At 38.5% G+C, this 21379-nt stretch overlaps 2 protein-coding genes across 3 annotated transcripts; one reads left to right on the forward strand and one right to left on the reverse strand.

The window, feature by feature from the left end:
• Window positions 1-2380: 2380 nt before the first annotated feature.
• On the forward strand, window positions 2381-12993 carry lysmd3 (LysM, putative peptidoglycan-binding, domain containing 3). Its single transcript, XM_088336406.1, has 3 exons — window positions 2381-2509; window positions 4704-4975; window positions 8012-12993. The coding sequence occupies exons 2-3, from the start codon at window positions 4709-4711 to the stop codon at window positions 8684-8686; spliced, it is 942 nt and encodes a 313-aa protein (XP_088192532.1). The 5' UTR covers window positions 2381-2509; window positions 4704-4708; the 3' UTR covers window positions 8687-12993.
• Window positions 12730-20532, reverse strand: polr3g (polymerase (RNA) III (DNA directed) polypeptide G). 2 transcript variants are annotated; one of them, XM_088336408.1, is made up of 9 exons: window positions 20366-20531; window positions 20036-20144; window positions 17947-18066; window positions 16127-16256; window positions 14856-14921; window positions 14727-14783; window positions 13356-13420; window positions 13189-13293; window positions 12730-13120 (listed from the first exon to the last, which is right to left on the reverse strand). In XM_088336408.1, exons 3-9 carry the CDS (start codon window positions 18055-18057, stop codon window positions 13031-13033), a joined length of 624 nt encoding a protein of 207 aa, XP_088192534.1. In that variant the 5' UTR covers window positions 18058-18066; window positions 20036-20144; window positions 20366-20531; the 3' UTR covers window positions 12730-13030. The 2 variants fall into 2 exon arrangements, with proteins under 2 accessions (XP_088192534.1, XP_088192533.1); XM_088336407.1 differs by lacking the exon at window positions 20036-20144 and having other exon boundaries at window positions 20366-20532.
• Between the last annotated feature and the right edge of the window lie 847 nt (window positions 20533-21379).

Genomic DNA, 21379 nt, shown 5'->3' on the forward strand with positions numbered 1-21379 from the left:
GTAAGCCAGAATAGGAGAGAAGATGTAGTTGGGGACAAAAATAGGTCGTAAGCCGGGACTGGAGAGCAGACGTGGTCGGGATCAAAACAGGTCGAAGCCGGGACGGGAGAGCAGACGTAGTCAGGATCAAAACGGGTCGGAGCCGGGTACAGACGGGAGCAGAAAACAGGACAGGTGGGAGTCATGGTCGAAAAAAAGGCTTGCCTAGTGTTCACTGAGGTTCGCAGACGGACTGACAAACGGGGACAGACAGGACTGGGTTCAAATACTGACCGGGAGCCAATCAAAACCCGCGGTAGTTGGCGCCAAAGGAGCAGGCACAGCTGAGTCACATCAGTAATCATGACAAGAATGGTCTCGAACCTGTGGATCTCTTGGCTCTGGGGGAACACTAGCAGACCAGCTTTTTACACACAAGCTCCGAGCAGTAACGTAGAGGGAAGTTAAATCTGAAAGATATGAGGGAGCAAGTCCTTTCATGATTTTGTATGATAAATTACAATCACTCCCAATTGCTTTAAATCTGTTCTACAGTAAAAATTAGGCCAAACACCCCAACTTCTTTTTTAAAAAGGAAAAAAAATTCTTACCCTTGTTTGTTTTATGTTCTAGTCAAATTTCCTCTGTAGATTATCAGTCAAGAAAACTCCATAAATCCGTGTGTGTGTGTCTTGATTAGGTATATTGAAAGATCAAAAACGGTAGAAATTCTAAAATAATTTAAAAAAAGGTATTTTGCTATATAGAACTTAAACCTTTTAAAATAGGTTCACTCCTCAAAGTGTTGGCCAACTGAATGCCGGTTTTTAATTGTTAATTTTCTTAGTTTATGATATTTTTACATTATTTTCCAATTCTGGAAAAACGAATATGAAAAATAGTATTTCATGAGGATCATTTTGGTCTAAGAATACATAAAAAAAAATACTAAATAAAAACATTTATTTTGGCATTTTATTTTTTCCATTTCACTCAGGCAGTACAGTGGTTGACTAGTTTGCAAGTCCACCTCACAGTTGGGTTCGATTCTCCCCCTGTTCCCTGGAAAGTTCAGTAATTCAAATAGAATTTGTCTAACACACATACTGTATATAAGAGAGAGAGAGAGAGAGAGCGAGAGCGAGAGGGAGAGAGAGAGAAAGAGAGAGAGAAAGAGAGAGAGAGAAAGAGAGAGAGAAAGAGAGAGAGGAGAGAGAGAGAGATCCGCGACCCCAGAGAGGACAAGTGGCGCAGAAAATGAATGAATGAAATTACATGTACATAATATTTTTAATGAGCAATTATTTTGTTGTTGCTATTTATTTATTTATTTATTTATTTATTTATTTATTTATTTATTTATTATTTTTTTTTTATTTTTTTTTGTTTGTTAATTAGCCACAGCGGCTGGGTGGTTAGCGCACAGCCCCACAGTGTGGAGGTTCAGGTTCGAGTCCAGCTACTGCAGCCTCCCCAGGTGGAATTTCCATGTTCCCCCCGTGTCTAAGTGGGTTTTCAACGGGCACTCCACTTTCCTCCCACATTCGAAAAACATGCATATCAAATTAATTGGCCGGTCTCAATTGTCCCTAAGTGTGAAAGAGCGAGTGAGTTGTCTGTCTCTGTGTGCCCTGCGATTGGCTGGCGACCAGTTCAGGGTGTCCCCTGCCCACTGCCCGAAGACAGCTAGGATGGGCTCCAGCATTCCCCTGCGACCCTACTGAGGATAAGCAGCAAAGACAATGGATGAATGGATGTTTGTCAATTAAAAATATACTTAATTAATTAATTCATGAAGACAAAATAAAATAAGGGGGTGGCAAAACGAAACATATTTGTTAATCGATAATGGTAAAAAATAAAAGCCTTTGTTAGAGCCCCAGTGTGTGATATTTGACCACTAGATGACACTGTATTGCCTAAGGCGAACGAAAACTGGTGCCACGGAGCACAGCGTAGCTAGAATTTGCCAGACAAATATGGCGGCGACCATAGGTAGGGATTCCACTATGTACTGAAAAAACCCCACAAATTTCCCAACCTAGGATTTTTCGATTGGTACGACAATTCAGGCTTTTTGCCGAATATGTAAATTATTGTTTTATTTATTCAATGAAAGTTGTTTGTACCACTCGGAGGCCCAAAATATTGATTACTGTCCCTTTGGGTTTACATTGTTTGACTGTTTTAAAGTTTTGCATGATTATTTTGCACAGTTGATCATTTCAAAATAAACTATAACAAGAAAAGTTGAACACTAACGAGAACTATGTGAATTTTGTAGTGTCCATTATGAGACAATTATTTTAAGAGAATCCGATAGCGTGTATTTTCGTCTTCATCTCGCGATAGGTCGGAAACCTCTTACGTTGTTACGTAATGACGTCAGTGTATTGTTGACGTGGCTGTGAACGTCCGACTGCGGTAGCATTTTAACAGTAGTATGCGTGGAAAGCTGTGCAAGACAAACCAGGAGGATTAACGCCACTAATCATGAAATTAACTGGCTGATGAGTGTTCAAGTTCCCAGGTAAAATAATATATTTTCGTCCGATGAAGGCGTACGATTAAGACGTGGTAGCGTAGCAGCCTTATGTAGCTTGTTAGCATTAGCCCAATCTGTGTGAGGGTGTATGTATTTATTTAAAACGTTTTTTTTTGTTTAATCCATGCGTTAAAGAGTAATGTTAAATAAAACAAATTGAGAATGTGTTCTGAGACATTCAAGGTGTTTTATCCTCCATTAGTTTACAATCAGATCAAAGCATTTGTTCAATAGTAGATAGCTAGGATACGACATCAATCAATTCCTTGGTGGGGGTCTAAGGTGAAATGGCCGTATATGGGGGTTTAACGTCCGGTGATGGTTTCCTTACCCAGTTACCCCAGATAAAATAAGGAAAATAACAAAATGATATATGGAAAGCACTTTGTACGTGTTACATACGTTTATAAGTGCATATGAATATATAATATAAATATACAGTGGTTAGCGCTTGTGCGGCACAGTTCATGTCATGGGAACCTGTCGTGGGTTCAAATCCAGCTCTAGACTTCCTGTGCGGAGTTTGTATGTTCTCCCCGTGCTTGCGTGGGTTTCCTCCGGGCACTCCTCCCACGTTCCAAAAACATGCATTTCAGGTGAATTGGCCGGTCCAAATTGTCCCTAGGTGTGAATGAGCGAATGAGTTGTCTGTCCCTGTGTGCCCTGCGATTGGCTGGCAACCAGTTCAGGGTGTCCCATGCCCACTGCCCGGAGATGGCTGGGATGGGCTAATGAGGACAAGCGGTACGGCTGATGAGATGAGGATAATGAAATAGTATTTACTATTGGTGAAAGTGACTTGATCTGGTACTGTCGAGTTAGTGGGTGGATGCAGAGGGGAGAGGAGAATTCAAAACAGATTTTAAATGTACACTCATGAGGATTTTCATGTCTATAAAGATTGCTTTTATTGCAGCTTGCTTAATAATTATCATCACTATGGGCATATTCCTTAGCAAATTATCTGTGTGTCTTTTACATATTTTTTCGATAATCCATCCAGCCAACCATTATCTGCACCGCTTATCCTCAGTAGGGTCGCGGGGGTGCTGGAGCCCATCCCAGCTATCTTTGGGCAGGGGACACCCTGAACTGGTTGCCAGCCAGTTGCAGGGCACACAGAGACAGACAACTCACTTGCTCATTCACACCTAGGGACAAGTTGGACCGGCCAATTAACCTGACATGCATGTTTTTGGAATGTGGGAGCAACCACGGGGAGAACATGCAAACTCCACGCAGGAGGTTCGATCCCATGACCTCAGAACTGTGCCGCACACGCTCTTACCACTGCGCCGCCGTGCTGCCCTGTCTTTTTCATATTTCTCGATAATCATAAGCTTCATTTGATTGGTTAGAACGTTTTTGCTTCTCCCTTCAGCATCACTGCAAGGCTTCAGACCAATAATGATCAACTTCCCTCAAAGGCGTAGTTTTAGCATGGCCGAGCAGGACTTGTTTCCACCAATATCGAGAAACTATTGCTTTGCCCCATCAATATTATGTGATCACTTTTAAACTGCACGATATCCTCATTAATATCGACCAATCTTCTTTCTGCTCTCACCAATGTCATGTGATCATTTAAAAAATGTGCCATGTCGTTACCAATGGCAAGACCAAACCTGTGCCCCTGAATTCACCAAAGAAAATACAGTATTGTGTAGCAGTATATAAGATTAAGAGGTAAATGAAGGGAAAGGCATTGTGGATGGTAGTTCAACCAATAGCATATCAGCATCTGTATGATGCAAACCAGCCTTTTATGTAATGTCGACCAATCGCAGAGAAGCATCTTAGAGCAGTAACTCACCATATGCAATATCATTGCAAAGTTCAACGTTTTTGGCCACATAAAATAATATCTTGTTCATGTCATACAGTGGGGATAATTCTGTAAAGAGGACCAGAAAAATTACATGTCATTGCACACCGTTTCTTCATTTTCCTCATGTTGAGGTTTTTTTTTGCTCTCATGTAGGTTTTAGATCAGGGGATGGTGTAATGATGGTTTGTAGTTTGCAATAATTTGTCGTCTGTGCAGCCCTTTGAGACTTCTTGTAATTAGGGGCATCACAAATAAACATGACTTGAAAACGTTGTAAGGGTAAGATGCCTTATTCTGGGCGTTTACATTGTTTGGTCAACACTAACTTCTGTTTTCCTACTGCAAATGCAGGGAAAATGACGAGTCGAGGCCAGCTTTACAGCTTCCAGTCGGCCACAGTTGTTCAACCAGCCAACGGAGGCCATGCCTACCTTTTCGGGACCACCAGTTCAGAGAATGAGCAGTCAGAGGAGGACGGCGAGACTTTCGAGCTTCGGCCACGGGCCAGGGAGAGGAACCGTCGGAGCACTTCCAGAGACAGGACGGATGACATCATCTACTTGACCAGAGATATTCAGGAGGGGGATACTTTAAACAGTATTGCCTTGCGGTATCATTGCACGGTGAGTTTTTAAATTTCTGTGTGATAAGATTAATACAACCCTTTTTTGACAAAATGTAATTAACGTCTCTTTAGTTTGGTACTGTGCTCTCTATTGGTTTTTTTGCAAGCGTCAGTCTCATAAAATGCACAGGTTACAATCAAGTTGGACATCATCCATTATTGTCTTTTGTTAGTGTGCTGCGTTGCCGGATAAAACATTTGTTTTGTTTATGACGTAAGTGATATTTGTGAATACACCAGCAGGTTTTATCTGAGCTTTCTGCTGAACTGGATTGTCGTCTAAACATTCCCCTTTAACCCTTAATATTACATTAGGGTCATTTGATCAGATTTTGAAATTCATTCCCCTACAACATCAGAATCAACAATTTCAGGATAAAACCCCAAAAGAAGTGGTGTTTGGGGGTCTTATTTTGATCCAAGACTATTATTAAAAAAATAAGGATGCACAATACTTTTTGGGCCGATAGTTAACAGCCAAATGCCCCGACAGTCATTTAGAGCCACACTATAACAGTCAATCAGATGAAACTATTTTTAATAAAGATTTTTAAGCATGTACTTCAGTTTTACATAATTATTTTCTTTTGAAATATAGCAAAACTGTCCCATGATCAGTCGTACGGCTTTTTGAACTTCAGAAGTAAATCTTGGTTATTTTTTGGGATTGTTTTATTTGTGTGAGTTAAGAATGAAAGTCAATTCCATTAAAATTGAGATCTAATGGATCAAGTCTGCAATCTAGTGTTTAATCACATAGACAAGTTCACTGTACAAACTATACATGCCCCAAGTGTTATTGTAATGCATATTTCTTAATGTTTGGTACTCATTTAGCAAAATATTAATGTCATAAATTTGCTCAATGTTTGCAGCTGTAAGGGATATCTAGAGTCGTAATTGGCCAGACGTGAACACTTTTTAGTTTGCCCCTCTATGCATCAGCATTTATATATCGATTTTTATCATAGCGACGGAGGTGTACAGCTAAGATAATGCTACTTGATAAGGCTGAGTGATATACTTTTCTTAGCCAAGACATGTGTGATAACCGTCACACATTAGAACAATTGCATAATGACAAGGAGTGACATTTTCAGAGCGAACACGATATGCTCTTTCTGTAAAAACAAAACAGACCCTCGCTACTTCACACTTTGGCTAAAACTGAGGCATCTCTGTACATTAGTGGTATGGTACTCAGAACAATATTTTATCTCATTATATTTATTACTGACACAGTAAGTATGGGCTCTCACTTGGTCTAGTCGGGCCCATGTAGCTCTTTACACGCCAATCCCATTTAAAAACTTTAGTGAGAAAATGTGTGTTTGTGGCAGGTGTTACAGGTTATATTTTGGTTAGAGATTAAGGTTTTTGCGGACAAGAACCACCCGTGAAAATGTGCAAATTCGTGTCGGACCTTCATTTAATCCCCTCAAGGATCAAACTGACCAAGAATGTCATTTCCAACTGAGAGTATATGACTGTAACAAAGTAACAATATATAACACTATAAGTTTACAAATAATTACTCAACACATAAATGCATTGGAATGGATGTTGCCCTGGACACACCACAGGAAATGGCACCCCTACGATCCTAGTGGATAAGTGATCTAATCAATCAACCATACAAAAGTATAAAAACTGGTGGGCTTCTCCTTGCAGTGTAAGAAAGCAATTTTGAAAGTAACTGTGCCCTAGCATCGGCTGTTCTCTATTTGAGCCAAGTCTCAGCGATGATTTCAAATACAACTGTCCCGAAGTAAGCAGTTTCCCACGAGTTGGAGCTCCAGGTCATCCGTTTGATGGTGCATGAATCTGGTGTTGCTAAAGTACAATGTCAGCAGGGGGGAGTTAAGATAGTTGTTATCCTAGCCGTAGCAGTCTCCATTGCCTCCCAACACCACATCAGTCGCTTTTCTAATCCAATATTAATCCACGGGGCACCTGGTGGTGATCAGCATTTCTTTGCGCTATCCTGACTTTCTTTAGTGGCTGATGTAATTGATGAATTTCTTTTCATGTATGTTTGTGTAGCCATTAATCACAAGAAGTATCAAAGGGTTGTACAGACTACAGGTACATATTTCATATTATAGGTGTATTAAAATAATGTCTGGTTGACAGCTCCCTGAAGTCAACATCATTAAAAAAAACTATTGAATAAAAGTGTGTATTAAGCCTAGATTTAAACACTTCTACTAAGGTTGCAGATTGAATCTCAGAGGGCTGAGCATTACACAGCACCGAGATGCAAATCGTTTTGCGTGGCTGACTTTTAAAACCAAACACAACGTTAGAGTATGCTGTGCATGACACGGTTCTAAATAACTGATTGTAAAAAAATACTTGCACACAAACATTCAATAAACAGTCAATAATACATTTTCAATGCAAACGAGTTGCCAAATCCTGGTTGCGGTCAACCTTTCCAGTGTTGGTCCGAAAACAGTCAAGCCCACCCAATACACACACATGCAATCTTGCCTGTGCAGTCCTTACTGTGTGCCTTCCTCTTGAACACAATGCACAATATGTTGATGTATGACAATAAAAACAATTCAATTCAAAATCTGCAAAGGAGTGAACCAGCGATAACCGAAGTGCAAACTTAGCGATTATATAGCGTGTGTATATCGTGATTCAAACAATGACATAGTTTAAAATGGATTAACAAATGACTGTTATAAAGATGTAAGATATAATCATTTTGTTTATATGATTTGATAGACGAAGCGTCCAAAGTTATTTTGGGGACAGGTCTCTTATAAGCCTTAGGCTTCAACATGTCATCCCTTATTTTATTTTCATGTTTTATTAATTTTGTGATGTTTTTTGCATTATGATTGAAAATAAAAAAAAAAAGAAATACAAATTTCAGTATTGATCGATTTCATGAAGGCAAGCTCTATTCTACTATACTATTCCCTGGGTGAGAAAAAAACAACATGATTAAAATGATCCTGTTAATGCACTAACATGGCTCTCACCGACCAAGCATTAATTAACGGATTGTGTCTGTTTCAAGGTGGCCGATTTAAAGCGCTCCAACAACCTGCTGACGGAACAGGACTTGTTTGCACTGCGCTCTGTCAAAATCCCCGTCAAGCGCTTCAGCATGCTGACCGAAACCCACAACGCTGGACCCCTCAAAGCAAACCCTAATTTCGCGCCCCGTCGGCCTACCCAAACTCATGCCACCGCCCTTCCAATAGAGTCCTCCACGGATTCGTCCTCTTCTGCGGACAGCGTGGAAGGCTTCCTCTCGGAGAAGGACAAGGACATCGAGCAGCTGGTCAAGTCGACAGGGCCGTCCCGGAGCAGCCTCAACGAGGTGGTGTCCTCTTTGACGTTGCAGCCCACGCAGGGGAAAGTAGAGTATAAACCGGCTGCTAAAAAGGACCCTTATTACGGCGCCGACTGGGGTATGAGGTGGTGGACGGCGGTGGCAATTATGCTCGTGGTAGGCATCGTCACGCCCGTCTTTTACTTGCTGTATTACGAAGTGCTAGCAAAGGCCGAGGTCGGACATCACGGCACGACCACGCACGTACCGGGCGGTCTGCTTCACCCGCACGATCACAACCATGCTTATCAGGGGGAGAATCACGCAGAGGACGGGGAGTTTGAACACGACAGAGACGTCCCTCACGAAGCACCGCAAGGACTCAAAGTGGACGGCGCTCAACACGGGAAAACATGACTTGTTTTGAAATCGTTAGCCAATCCTTCAACGCAATCCTGAGATGGAAAGGAAAGTCTGGTGTGTTTCCTCTCATCTGTGCTGCTGAATTAATGTGAAACCACGTGCACGACATTTTCATGACATTGATGGTCCTTAATCCCCAAAACGTTTAATTTTTCTTGATAAACTCGCACTTCAAGGGTGTCATATGCAATTTAAAAATGCTTAAAGGTGAATTAATGACACACTTGAGTGAAAACATTCAAATTATTATAATACACACCTAGAACTTGTTTTGCTCTAATTGGCCTGCTTGAAAGGTGCGGTCTTGTCTGTGTGTACTGTTGTCATGACGACTGAGGCACAGTTTGAGTAGATTCTGGAGTGTAGGGAAAATGTTCAAGTATTTATATTTGTGGAGGCAGATTATTTTGATTTGTGCCACAGAGTAAATAAGTAGCCAAACGAAGGCAGCTCTGCCTACATTTTGGCCTTTAATGTGGCAATAGCATGGGGTGAGGCAGTTTTTACATTACCAAGCTGGAATTTTGTCAATGTGTCATTGGCGACAGGGATAACAATTAGTTTGCTGCAATGAAGTTACATGATGGGTTTACCGGTTTGTCTACATCAAGCTTTCTTATCTCTAAACTCATTCACTGTCAGCATAGTTAAAGTGGATCTATGTCGTTTATGGCATCCTAGCTAAAATTGATCTTTTATGGCTACGACTGCAAATTACTTTAAAAAGTCAACGTAAAAGTTTCATTAAAAGTATTATTCATTTAGTATTGTGCATTTACACCATTGTTTTCTCAATCGCTGCCTGCCGAGCAAAAATAATTATTTAATGTTTATAGCAATCCATGATAGCCCAATTAAAATCGATGTTTGACATTCATAGCACATAGTCTTTTGGCAGCCTAACTAGAAAGATCTTTGACATCTAAAACCACAAATGAGTCAAAAGGTCTACCCGTTTTTTTTACAGTCAGATCCAACTTTTTTTCCTTGCTTGCTTCTAAGATAGACCTTTGACATCTTGAGTCATCTATAGCAGTGTTTTTCAACCTTTTTTTTGGCCAGGGCACGTTTTTTACATTTAAATTTTTTTTGCGGCACATTACTAACCAAAAATGTGATAAAATGACGTTGAACAGTATGTTTAATTACAATATAATTTATAATACCCACTGTTTTTACAGCACATACACTTGGCAATGACATATTTGCAGAAAATGATTCATAAATGTTTTATGAAATTTAAAAAAGTGACATTGGATAATTTGTCATGGCACACCTGACGATCCCTCACGGCACAGTGGTTGAAAATCACTGATCTATAGTATCAAAGTTAAAATGGATCTTTGCCTTCTGAAACCATGAATGCGTGTTTATGTTTTCTTTACAGTATAATCGTCCATGTGCCTCACCCATTTTTTTCTCATTTACTTCACTCATAGAAAATAGATTTTTGACTTCTATGTTGGCAAAAGCTAAAAATGTCATTTGATGGCCGTAGAAGTCTATGGCAGCCTTGGACGTTTATAGCCATCTATTGCAGATAGAACGGATCTTAAAACGGATCTTTGCTGTTTGGAACCACGAATGAGCTTGAAAGGTTAGCTTAAGTTTTCTTGATAAACGATAAAATCCACGTGCCGCACCATTTTTTCCCCCTCTCATTTACCTTCAATCTAGCTATAATGGGTTTTTGACATGGATGGCCACATGAATCCGACGTCTAGAACCGCCTATGGCAGCCAAGCCAAAATTGATAGTTGATGTCTATGGCAGCCCAGATAAAATTGATGTTTTTAAAAGGTCTACTTACGTTTTTGTTATAATAGTCCATATGTCCCACCATTTTTTCTTCATGCACTTCCAGCCTAGGTAAAATAGGTCTTTGATGACTATAGACATCTATTGCAACCTAGCTAAATGGATCTTTGACATTTATAGCAGTTTAGTTCTTTGCTGATTTTTGCAGTCCATGCCAGACAAGCTAGAAAGATCTTTGGCGTCCAAAACCACAAATGATTGAAAAGGTCTACTTAAAAGTTTAAAAGTCCCACCGTGTTTCATTTACTACCAAAACATATTTGACGCCAGTAGCAGTTGATGGCTGCATAACTTAGAAGGATCTTTGTGTATGGCAGCCCAGCTAAAATGGATCTTTGACATTGGTAGCAGCCCATGTCAGCCTAGCTATGCAAATCTTTGACGTCTAGGTTCACAAAATACTTGAAAGGTCTACTTAAAAAGTTTATCGTCTGATGTTCCCCACCATTTTTATCATTTACTTCCAGCCTAGCTAAAATGGCTCTTTGACATCTATACTACTCTACGGCAGCCTGGCTAAGAGGGATCTTTGACGTATATAGCTGCCTCAAGCAGCCTAGCTAAAAAGACTGACATCAATAGCTGTAAATGGCAACCCATCCAAAATTGATAGTTTAGGTCTGTTGACCATTTGCACACACATGACCTAACCACAAACGGTAGTAAACTAATAAACAGTTGATAAGGCCAGTAAACAGAAAACAACACAAACAAAGCTATACTTTTCAACACCATTGGCAATGACTAGTCAAACAAATATTGTGCAAATGTCAGATGAGGTGGCTCACTTTGTCAGAAAGCACAAAAAATGCTGTTCAGAGGAACTGAGGATTGCATTAGCAATACTTTCTACTGACCCATACAGTCTTCCTCCCGACATATTAACAGATCTAACCGAATCCCCCAGTCTGCTTGACTTCAGTCCACACGATCGGCACCACCATATTGTAAATGAGTACCCCCATACACCGACGCTGACCCAAATGCTTATAAAAGTCTGAACGTTTACCAGTGCTTCGTAGCTGGTAGAAGTTGCTGCACTTCGTTTTGCTGAAAAATGCACTCCCGGTGTGAAATATCCCCCTCACGCAAGCATTACTAAAATGTTTTAATTTCTAAATTTTGGATATGTAATAGAACAGTAAAGCACTGGGCATTTGCACCTTGAATAGAAAGCACCCTTGATCATGTTGAAAATATTTGGCCACACGTTTTATCTTTTGAACGCTCGCCTCCTGTTCTATCCATTGATATGTTGGCAGTTCATTTCTGTGTAAAAAGCTCTATGGTAGAGCACACTCGTTTTCAATACATGTAATATCCGGAAGATTACCGTTTTGAATCCCTGGTTAATGTCAATAAAAGAGGCTGGTTATGCAGTATGAAATGGCAACAGTAAGCTACTAACATTAGCTAGTTAACACTAGCTAATACATTATATTGGGTGTCTTTGACATGACTTGTACCTGCTTAACATGGAATTGCTCAGAAATACATCAAGATACCTTGTGAAAAATGCTCGCAGCAAATCCAGGAATAATTTGAGGACTGTGAATCCCTCTGTTTAATTTGCAGATGAACATCACTGTTTTCTGTCTTCATCAAACCAGATACTATTCAAAATCGGGTCCAGAACCTTGCTGGTTGGCACAGCCCACCGCAAAACAATAAATAACCATCGTAAAAATATGTAGTTATATTCTTCTGTCATCGGTATTGGTTTCAACGCAACAGCTTATTCAACTGCTTTTTGGCAGGGTGAATCCGCCGTCCATCATGGCTTTCACTCTGCCAGGGAGGCAACGTCATTCACTGCAAATGCTTCTAACTAAAGTTTTTTTTTTTTTTTTGGGTATTCTACTCAATGTGCCCCACCAATTCAATTTCTTTTTTTTCTACAAACATTATACCTTGTGGCTGTAAAATTTGAGTCCAGTAGTTAAACTACCTTTGAAAAACCCAAGACAAATGGATTGTAGTTTGCCTTACTTCCTGTTGACTGAAAATACTCAGGCCTCACAACCAATCACAGCTTCTGGAATCAGGTGAGCCATGATGTCATTTTTTTGATGAAATCAAGTGACAAAATGGCAGCTTCCTGAGACTCAATGGATAAACGCGAGTTCATTTTGCAGCTTTATCATAAGAATAGCCGAGCTGCGTTGAACATAGTGTAAATACAACTCCTGGCATCCCTTTTAAGGACATGTGACACAATGTTTTGTTGCAATAATTGCTCATGTTTATATTTAATAATTATTGGCTCATTGCACATTAACTTCACGTCTTGAATTCATATTCTGGATGTTCACATTTTAAACAAAAAAAATTCCAAGTTGCACATACATTTTTTTAAGCCCTTGTACTTCACTCGTGTATATTTTGGATACAAGAATATGTTGACAGTACGTGCCTTTGAACCTGTGTTTATGTGCTTACAGGTTGGATAAATAATGAATAAATAAATCTATTTTTGAATGTTACCTGGGTGAAATCACTTTTTGTAAACAAAAGTTGAGGTTAGTATGTGGCTTCACCGTCCATGTTGTCGTCGCTGCCGGCGCCGAAATCTTCGCCGTTGTCAAAGTAGCTATCGATGTAGTCGTTGTCCTAAAAGAAAGCAATATACCACGACATTGTCTCTAAAGATTTTGACGTGAGGTTCAGGAATAATTCACCTCGACTTCCTCTTCCTCGTATTCCTCCTCCTCGATGTCTTCCTCATCTTCGTTTTCTTTCTTCTCCTCGTCCGATTTTTCGCCGTCTCCTTTCTTTTCCAGCTCCTAACAAGAAGTCAGCGAGGAATTCTTAGTTTGATTAAAAAGAAAATGCGCCAGATACCCACGTTCAATTTGCTCAACACAGCTTCGGCCTCTTTGCTCGAGGGCTTGGCTTTTTTCTTCTTTGGACCTGGTTGGAGTGAAGAAAAGCACGAGTCAATCTTTATTCCAATTACAGCCAAGTTGTACATATATTTTTTTGTGGGAATTGAAGGTGGTGTGCGTAGTTTGAGGTGCCCTTAAAAAGTTTAAAATCGAATATTTTTCCCAAGTATGTGTCAACAATGACCATCTGAGGTCAGAGAGCCTTTATAACATAATTCCACTGTGCCTATTTGCTTTAATCTTACTTTTTTTCATCAGTGTTCCAGCCACGGTGAGCGTTAGGCTAGAGAAAAGGAGGATGGGGGTTAGGGGGAATGGGTGATTTCATGTGCGTATTTGAAGTTTACGTTCGTTCTAGGATGAAAATGGTGAAAGTCAGAAAAGGACTGTTTTAAATACAGTCCAACTGCCAATCCAACCCCCCAAATAAAGATAAATACGAGTTCTAAGATAAACACGTAAGTGCACATGCCCTACAACAAGCTTGACAGAGAATGCAATGACTTCAGACAGAAGATTGCATCAGCAAGTACAATATTTAAGTCACCAACACCGCTTAACATCAGATTTAATCCTTTTTTTTTTTTACACGATTGTAAATTTGTACATGAAGACTATGCATAAAAAAATGTTCTCAACGTTTTCATATATTTTTCAAAAACTGTACTGTATATGATCTGCGTATTGGCAGTGATACTTTTAAATACCATAAATAACGCACATTCAAAAATACAATCCGATATCCTTTTAAAACAGTAATTACGGAAGCGATTTAAATTTTTTTTCAAACGAGCTTTGGTTTTAGAGTATTTTTAAGTCTTTATTAATTTTGTTTTTTCTGGTTTGGGGAATTATTTTCAGGAATTATATATGTATGTATACACGCTACATACATCTTTTTTCGCTTTTTCGAGAATATTTATTTTCCTTCTTTTTTGTTTACCAGAATAATACTTTTCTATTTTTTTCCAAGTTTTTTTTTTTTTTAATGTTTTCGAAAAAATAAAAAATTCTGTTGTTTGGAATATATTTTAAATATTCATAACAAAACAGGAAAAAAAAATAAAAAACGAATACAACCAGAAAAGAAATATTTTTTATGTTATGTTTCATTAAATATTAAACAATTAGTAAAAAAACAACTATCAACAATCAGAAAATACAAAACAAATTGTTTCAAACAACCAAAATTTCAATAAAACTGAATATAAAATATTAAAAATGTTTTTTTCATTTTTCAAATGAAATACACTCCAGTACATACCAACAAATGTACCTTGTCAAAAAAATCAATATTTATATTTCAATCTATTTTAAATTAAATACCATACCTGTTTTTACTTTGGTTTTCTTCTGTGGCATCAATTCTTTTGGGAAGACGTTCCAGTCTTCAAAAATGAGACGTACAAATTATTAATATTAATTGCCCGACTCCTGGGGAAAAAAGGTAAAAATCCTACCAGGGACCCATTTGTCTTCATCCATCTGTTTCTGCCTCAAATACCTCTCTGTGTATTTCTCCACATCTGTTTCAAATACACAATACATACTAGATGTTTTAAGAAAACAAGCAACACAGAAATATTTTTACTTTAATGAAACACGCTTATCCATCATATTTTCCCAAGTAAGCATTGGGTTCATGTATATTTGTTTAAGAGAAACACCTTATGATGTTTTAACATTATGAGTAACAAATAAATACATCAAATTAAAATCTAAGTCAGGGTTGGGCAAACTTTTTGATTACAGTACATAAATATATATGCAGATATGTACATGTTATATTTCTTTTGATCTGGGTCATCCTTGACAAATTTGTTTTGACACGCTCACAATGGAAGCAAAATTTTTTTTTTTTTTTTGCAGCGTTTTTGTAGTATTTTCATAGTATCTTTGTGTTATTACTATAAGATGTATTTTGTAGTATTTCTGAAGTAGTGTTATTATAGTACTGTAGTAGTGTTTTGCAGTATTTCTGTCTTTATTAGAACGAAATTAAAACAATAATGGTCCCCATTTATAAGCACTAAGATTCATATTTTTATATTTATTCATTTTGGTGCGTTTTATTCATGAGGTTTGACATTATATTACTGTATTTGTGAAATGACTGATCAGTAGAAAATTATCGCTGACCACAATCGCAAAATGTTGGTGATAATTACTAGGCCACCAGTGATAAAGATGACATGCGAAAAGGCATTATTATCTCATTATTACACTATTTTTAGTCACAGTGCAGAGACAAATGAGAGTGGGGAAAACAAAAGTTTTCCTGAAAGATACCAATAGACGCAAAAAAATCAAGACAAGGGAAACACCTCCCTGGTGTATGTGATGATGAATTGGACTTTGAAGGACATTAAAAAAATACACTATAAGCCCTTTGTTGGTATTGTCTTCACAGTCTAGGTTGTCAATGAATTATCAATCATGGCTGGAAATTCTATAGGGACTTCTAATAAAACATGCATTTACATACACAAGTTTGTGCCATAAACAGATAAACACAGTAGTAGTTTTGTAGTAATTTGTTAGTATTTCTGCATTTGAATTTTTATTTTACTGATTCCCGAACACCGTTAGATGCATTCTGTTACTGCATGTACACTGATAAATTTCCTCTCTTACAGTCACATAATCCTTATTAAACAACCCACGATCTGAGTGCCTCTCTCAGCCACAGCCAATTTCCGAGATTGTCCGAAATGAACTTTCAAGAGCTCACTTGTCTTATTGGCCCGAAACTTAATGTTGTGAGGCATCCGTTGCATGGTTCCCCTCATCTCCTGTTTGAGAGCCAGCATGTAGTCCTCATCCTCGCCCACTTTCAGGGGGACCGGCTTGAAATCTAACGGCTGGGGGGTAAACCAAAACACAACAGAGGCATTTGCACCAAGGTATACTGGTTTGATTGCTTTTGTTTGGCTGTTGATGTGAGAAAAGACAATGCCTTTTCGGTATTTGGAAATTACAGTGGTACCTCTTTATATGAAAATAATTTATTCCAAGATCGAGTTCAAATTGTTCACCGGGCAAATTTTTCCAATATGAAATCATTCAAAACTAATTGGTCTGCTCCCAAAAGCATTAAAGTCAACCCTCTTCTGTTCACTAATAACACATTCAAATAGTAGTTAAACATAAGAAATACAGTAATAAGATATTTACAAAATAAATTGCGAGTTTACTATGAGTGCTGCAATGAATGTGTAACTGGTGCAGTGGAAGGGGGTGGGTGCACGGAGGAGTCACGGCGATCACATACCTGTGAACTTAAGTTTTACCCATACCTTTGGAATTGTGTACAACATATTAAATTTGTATACGGGGAAGATAAAAAATATATTGATCTTGTCATTTGCTCTAATCAAGATTGTCTCAGTCACTAGTAGCAGATACCAGTGTCATCATATAGTGCCAATATGATTGTGGTATTCTACATAGTCTGTCTTGCTGTGAGTAAATAGGTGCAGTGTTGTGTTTGTAAGGTTCAGTATCCCTTAATAAGCAGGTTTTGCGATCATTAGTAAGGGGTGCAATTAGCAGAAGTTGACAGGTATGAGACCGGTTAATGATATGCAAGCACATACTGTACACTTAAACGTACGGGAAATTTAAATGAACGTAAACACAAAATGTTTTTGCCGCACACTTTTTATTATTTTGCCAGTAGTAGTTTGCATGCGGTGTGTGGAGCAGTCTCAAGCGGCCTCTAGTGGTAGCCTCTGTGACTGCTCATGAACAGGATTTTCCTTCAAATAGCAAGGATTTATTTTTGATTCGAATAAAACTTGTGTACCAAAATTATCGTGTTTATCATAATAATACATTGCACTTCAAAGCGCCTTTCAGGACATTCAAGGTCGCTCTACATAGAGTAACAAACAACAATAAAGAAAGAAGAAAGCAAGAATAAAACAAGCAAGTAATAAATAGAAAATAAAAACACAAGAGTTTAGAGGTGGGTTTTGACTCCAGATTTTAAGATGGACAGGAGGGGCGGATTTACGGAAGTCAGGCGGCAATGAGTTCCAGAGCTGGGGGGGCAGAGCGGTTGAAAGCTCTGCTCCCCATGGAGCTGGGACAAGCAGCGGAAATAATGGGATGGAGGGAGGAGGATGATTTGAGGGTGTGGTATGCCATGGCAGTGTGAAACAGGTCAGAAAAGTAAGAGGGGCAAGGTTATAAATGGTCATGTAGGTGTAGAGGATTTTGTAGTTGTTTCTATGGTAGATTGGTAGTTGGTAAAGGACAGGGATGATTGTGATGGCGGGAGGGTTTTTTGGTGATGATAGGTGCAGCACAGAAGTGGACCAGCTGAAGTTTATTGCGGTAAACCGTAGCGGAGGTATCGCAGTAATCGAGGCAAGAGGTGTCAAGGCTACGAACCATTGCAGTGGTGTTGGGGAGAGGGGAGGGTCGGAGACAGTTAATGGCGCACAGGTGAAAAAGTAAGCTGACCATGTGATATTATTTATGTGAGTTAAAGTTTAGAGGTGCTCATATAAAGGCGTATCACTATATTACGGTTTAGAGGGTTCTTACTGGAAAGAGTGGACTGGGCCCCACCCTTGATTCAGGCATGTTGCCCCTGCCGATGCCCAGTGCATCGACGTTGAAGCTGAACGCTGCAATGCCACGCCCTTTTCCTGCCATGGCGGCAAACTAAAAAAAACAAAAACAATAATAAGATGAGTAATAGCATATGTTTTTATCAGGATTTGTGCACCTTTTTCTGGCCAAATTTAGGGCCTTTTTAGAACTTTCAAGGCCAATTTTCCAATTTCTCTCATACTACGAATAGAATTAATGAGTTTAGAGTGTCAAAACGTAGAGCTATGGATTGATTCATGCTGGATTTATTGGTGTAAATTGCAATGAGAGCGGTATTGGCATCATTTTTAAGCAGACTTGTTTGACTTTTCATTTAATATGCGGTTTATCGAGTAAGAAAGAAAGAAAGCAACAATTTCAAACATTTACAAGCTCTCAAAATGCAAGCACCGTTCAAACCTTGACAACAACATTACAATTCAAGCATTTTTAAGGATGTCGAGCACCCTTAAGAGCCCTGTATTTTAGAAACACATGGTGCCTTTTGCGCTAGATAGTAACAAAAAGTAGCTCTTCTTGGGCTTAACACAGTATAATTCTAGCAGCTTATTTCGATAGATTTACACGTGCACCTTCTTCCATTTTTGCTTGAAATCCAAAATGGTGGCCAATTAAACAGTAATAAAAGAAAAACCTCATACAAATTTTATAAATTCCATTACATTTTATTAAATTTAGGAGAACTCGCACAATCTGAAAGGCTACTAAAATAGCACACTAGCACATATCTAAATTGCAAATGATTAGGATGATGGATTTACCGATTTAAAAGGTATTTTTCTGCTTTTTTAAATGAAAATGTGAACCTGAATTTGGGAACTTTCCAGTTATATTTCACATATATCAAGGAAAGAAACTAAAACTTCTTTAAACTTCTGCAGAAACATGGATGCCAATTTTTAATTTTGAGCCCTTTTCTTTAAATTCAGGTGTTAACTGATGATTTCCAATCACTGGGGATAAAAAGCTTAATTTGGTTGCAAATATTGTGATTAAGAAAGACATCATGCACCACAATCATATTGCCTTAATACAATGCACCTGCTACTTCTATTCAATGTCAAATAACATAGGGATGGGTGTTTCCTCACATTTTCACTGGTTTATTAATGGTTAGAAAATACAGCTACAGTGCTTAAGGAGTGGCGCCTGGCTTTCGGGCAAATAAAACTGCAGGTCATTGTTTGGTGTGATGCGGCTTTTTTTCTCTTGTGTTTCTCCTAGCATTGTTTACGAGCTGGATTAAATCAGAATGGCGGGCCCGATCTGGCCTGAAGACCGCATGTTTAACACCCTTGATTTAAACAGACAAGAGTCCACGCCTTTTTAGTGTAAATCAAAAAGGTATTCATTTTTGTTTTAAGGTTTTTTTTCTTTACATTTTAATTATTACAGAAAGTTTTATTTTGAATGTGTCAGATGTTCTAGAACAGGGGTGTCAAACTCATTTTATCTTCGGGGGCCACACGGTAGAACAAATATTCTGTCGGGGGCCGGACTAGTAGATTAAAGAGAAAGAAAAAGAGAGAAAAAGAAATAAGAGAAAGAGACGGAAAAGGAGAGAGGGCAGGACAAAGAAAGAAAGAGAGAGGGAGAGAGCGTGAGAAACAAAAGATAAAAAGTCGTGAGAGAGAGGGAAAAGAAAGGGAGAGGAAGAAAGAAATCCAAAGAGAAATAGAAAGACAGAAGGAGAGAAAAGAGAAAACAAAGCGCGAAGGGTATGAAGAGAGAATGAGAAAAGGAAAAAAGGAAGTGAGAGCAAAAGAGGTTAAAAGAGACAGAGAGAGAAAAAGACAAAGAGCAACAAAGGAAGAGAAAAAGAGAGACACAGAGAGTGAAAGAGACAGAGAGTGGGAGAAAAGGGGTGGAAAAGAGACAGACAGAGAGAGAGAGAGAGAGAGAGAGAGAGAGAGAGAGAGAGACAGAGAGACAGAGAGACAGAGAGAGAGAAATAAATACAAGTACAGTGTCTTTGATCGAGGCACCTGGCTTTGGCAACATCATGTAGATATATTTTAACCTGCAGCTTGTTTTTCTCTTGCGCTTCTCTGAGTGTTGTCTCGCGGGCCGGATTCAATCCCTCAGCGGGCCTGATCTGGCCCGCGGGCCGCCTGTTTGACACCTGTGTTCTAGAACAATGTTACAAAATAGAACAGATCATCAATACTTGCAAAATTATGGTATTGCTTTAATATATATACAAGAGTGTCGTATCAACATATATGTTCACTCTTACAAAAACTGACAGACACGAGGGATGATGTCATCGATGCCACACGTGATACTAATGCACTTCTGCCTTCAAATACACCGTATATAAATTAACTGCAGTGATTTTGGTCATACTTACAACGGAAGGTGAAGCTATTTGTCAGGATTCTGCCAATAATATTCGGCGTTTGAGTCTAAAATCTACATTCCATTCGTGTGCGTTAATGTATAATTGCAAGTTGTGCGACGAGTCACTGTCCACAGTGTCCACATGTGCTCTCTTGCCTTTGTATGTCCCCGCCCACTACGTCATAGGCCAATATTAATGTGTCGTTCGCGAACGAGGGAGGCTCAAGGATCCGGGTACCCCACCGACGAAGAATCGGTTTTCTTGCTTTTTTTATTCGTTTTTTTTTCTTCTTTTGCATTTCCCTACTTTATTTTCGTCTTTGTTCCTTTTCTCTTACTCGTTCCTCTTTTTTGTATTTCTTTTGTTTCTTTTTACAAGCCTTATTCGTGTATTTTCCATTCGTCTTTTGTTTTTCTTCTTTTTTAATCACTATTTCTTCATTGTTCCTTCCTTTGTTTCCTTTTTCTTTTGTTTTACATCTTATTTCTAGTTTTTTCTTAGCTCTTTTTCCTTCATCTTATTTTCTGTCTGTTTTCCCCTTTTTACTATTTTATTAATTTCCCTCAGCGTTTATTCTTTTTTCTTTCTTTTGTCCTTCTTTTTCCCATATTTTTCTTCTTAGATTCATTTTTTCTTCTAGACTTGCATTTATTTCTTCTTTTTTTCTGTCTTTTTTTCTTTACATTTTTCATGTTTTGTTTTTCACTTCCTTCTACTTCCTCTTTCTTGCTTTTTTTTGACTTCCCTCTTCTTTTTCTGACCGTTTTTATTAATTCCTTTACTTTGTTACTTTTTTTTGTTTTTTTTCCCCAAGCCCTTTACATCCTTTTCTTGATTTTTTTCTTTTCCCCGAGCTTTGTTTTAATTTATGAGTTGCTTTTTTATTTATTTTTGTCTTCATCTGTCCTAGCCTTCTACTATTTCCACTAGATGTTTACTTCACTTTTCGTGTTTGCTTCTCCTATTTTACTTTTTGTTAAATTTTTCCCACACTTTTTCCTTTTTTTAATTTATTTTTCTTTT

Source organism: Urocampus carinirostris, chromosome 5, assembly GCF_059441175.1.
Source record: "Urocampus carinirostris isolate Australia breed hairy pipefish chromosome 5, RoL_Ucar_1.0, whole genome shotgun sequence".
NCBI classification, from domain to species: Eukaryota; Metazoa; Chordata; class Actinopteri; order Syngnathiformes; family Syngnathidae; genus Urocampus; species Urocampus carinirostris.

Bases quoted from the DNA above. Each gene is read 5' to 3' on its own strand.
- lysmd3 (XM_088336406.1), top strand. From the start codon at position 4,709: ATGACGAGTCGAGGCCAGCTTTACAGCTTCCAGTCGGCCACAGTTGTT. The intron at 4,976-8,011 runs GTGAGTTTTTAA...GTCTGTTTCAAG, and splicing joins CCTTGCGGTATCATTGCACG to GTGGCCGATTTAAAGCGCTC.
- polr3g (XM_088336407.1), bottom strand. From the start codon at position 18,057: ATGGCAGGAAAAGGGCGTGGCATTGCAGCGTTCAGCTTCAACGTCGAT. The intron at 16,257-17,946 runs GTAAGAACCCTC...TTTACCCCCCAG, and splicing joins GGCCCAGTCCACTCTTTCCA to CCGTTAGATTTCAAGCCGGT. The intron at 13,421-14,726 runs GTATGGTATTTA...CACTCCAACCAG, and splicing joins GAAAACCAAAGTAAAAACAG to GTCCAAAGAAGAAAAAAGCC.